General features: G+C 35.9%; 1 protein-coding gene across 2 annotated transcripts in view; it reads right to left on the bottom strand.

The window, feature by feature from the left end:
* LOC138004340 (methyltransferase N6AMT1-like) overlaps window positions 1-2500 on the bottom strand; it is a 16139-nt gene that overhangs the window by 10277 nt on the left and 3362 nt on the right. For both annotated transcript variants that reach the window (XM_068850827.1, XM_068850828.1), the window contains exons 3-4: window positions 2343-2433; window positions 1404-1487 (exon numbers count right to left, since the gene is read on the bottom strand). In XM_068850827.1, coding sequence (XP_068706928.1) covers window positions 1404-1487; window positions 2343-2433 — 175 coding nt within the window. The remainder of the gene's footprint in view (window positions 1-1403; window positions 1488-2342; window positions 2434-2500) is intronic.

Below are 2500 nucleotides of genomic sequence, written 5' to 3' on the forward strand. Positions count from 1 at the left end.
AGCTATTAGCCATCAAAAACTGATAAATTCTTGTGTGACCAAGGTACCAATACGCCCATACACTCTTTGTAAAAATTTCAAATTTTCAAAGCATCATTACCAAGAGATTATCTGGTAAATTGCACTCAAAGTTTCAGAGGTAGCTCATTATGCAATGGCCTTTCGATATTCAGTGCTAATTTTATGTCTGATAGATTAGAAAATGATGGGCTTACGCTAATGAGGCAAAAAATGTAAAAAAATTAATATTTTCCTACATTCAATGCCACTTTAGTGTTTGATAGGTCATTACTAATATTGCCTTCCACAAAGTGCACAAACCACTTCACAAATGCCACCTTATTAAATGCCACAATTAAACTTTTCAGTTCAAGTAAGTAACAAGAAGAGCAATTTCACACCTCATAATTTAAAGGCCTCGAGTTTCAACAGGTCTCCACACTATATCTCCCTTGGGAGTACACACCCGGTAAATTAGGAGGGTCTTAGGTTTGACATCTGTTATTGGAATGCCAATATTGTTTTTCCCAACTAATTGAAGTTAAACGTATGTCCTAACAATGCCAGCTTATTCATTATTCAAACTATTGTTTTAATACTTTATCCACTCAGTGATTTAAGGATTGTATAAAACTCCTGGCATAGTTGTTTGAAGACCAGGACCCACTTGTTCAAAAGGTGGATAATGCTATATTTATGCGTCCCATTAACCCACTCACCCCTAAATCGGCAAAAACCTTTCATACTTAGTACTTTACTCTGTCTAATGCCAGACAATTTTACTCGTCAATGGGGAACCCCCAGGAGTCAATGGGTTAATTTGTTCCCATAACTGCAAATATACGCACTCTGAACACATCTAAGAAAAAGAACATACGAAACCCTCAGCCAACATTTAACATGGAGTATATTAATTTTTGTAATCTCATTCTGGATTTTAAGTGACTAAGTCTTAAATTTTATCCATTTTGTTGTCTTCTTAATAAAGTTATATGGAGCCCTATGAACAACTAAGGAGCTGATGTGTGGTCCTCGAGTAAAATGAGAAAAAGAATTGAAAATTAACCAAGATGATAAAAAGCAAATGATTATTCATCAGGTACAGTTGTCTTAGCACATAATTAGGGGTGGCAAAAGGTACCTAGAAAAACGTGGGTATCATAAAATTTTTGAACGATCTCGAAATCTCGAAAGCGTGTTTGATAAGTCTCGAAGTCTCGTTTTTGCATGGTTTGTTTGTACCCTTTTTGAATCTCTGAACTTTTTTTCGGATTTTTAACTAGGATCTTGGCATCTCGGCAAGTCTCGGATTTTACCATTCGCCACCCCAGCCTATAATTATTGTGATCAACTATTTTTAATGCGGTGAAAAATAAATAGGTAATACACCAAAACTTCCTTGCCTCCTCTGATGGTGTAACAACATAAGGTGGATTGAAAATTAAAACGTCAACTTTTCCATGAATTTGTGGAGTGAGACATTCTACCTAACCAGAAGAAAAAAATAAAAAATATATATATATAGCATATAGATGGCTTTCACAGTGACATCATCAAATTCTAAAATCAAAGTCACAAGGTCTTCTGAATTCTTATCTATAAGAGGTTGAAGATGGCCTAGAAGTTTCCAGTTCCGTGATGTCTTTCGTTTCGAGAATTTCCGAATTGTCACCTTGCACGACACTATGATTCAAAGCTACATGTATTTGGTTGAAAAAAATGTCCATCCCTATGAATCTCAGCAGTTTGAGCCTTTCAAGTACATTTGTCATTAGGAGATGTGTTCATACACAAATGTATTTTATCTCAAGAGCAAAAAGTAAGGTCTTTCATCGCAAAGTGAACAACAGATATTTTCGTTGATTACCGGCCGCCATATTGGTGGACCACTTTGATCCACCAACATACAAAACTCTATAAAGTTGCGTGAAATGCTTTGACAAATAACTCAGAAACGATGTGCCACACAGACCTGAGAATTGGAAAGGTGGTTCAAAAATTTGTTTCCTACAACGTTCCAAGTTCCTGGCCTTTTTCATAGAATGGTTTCATATTTATTTTTTATTGCATGACAGTGAAAATGATCTAGTGCTATTTAATGGGTCTTTCTGCAGGTACCGGAAAGCATTGTGTTTTTGGTCACTTGGGATTAGCCTTTATTTGGAGTTGTTTTGTTTTCTGTCTTTTGTTTCTTTTGTTTTACGTAATTTGTGCTCCGGTACCAGCAGAAGCTGCCTATTTAATAGTGACTGCAACAAATCCAATCCCAAGAGATTTTACGTCAAGCTGCAAATTGAGGGAGAAGGAAATTCATCATAAGATTGAAATAATTTATTACTCACCAAATCTGTTACAACACAACAGATACGGACACCATTTTGATGGGCTGTTTGCAACGAACACTTTGCAGCAATAGGGTTAACATCAGTAGCTCTGTACATGGATCAATAATGAGATCATCAGATGACAATCTACATGTTTTTTCCCCAGGATTAGTGTA

This window comes from Montipora foliosa, chromosome 5 (genome assembly GCF_036669935.1).
Source record: "Montipora foliosa isolate CH-2021 chromosome 5, ASM3666993v2, whole genome shotgun sequence".
NCBI lineage: Eukaryota > Metazoa > Cnidaria > Anthozoa > Scleractinia > Acroporidae > Montipora > Montipora foliosa.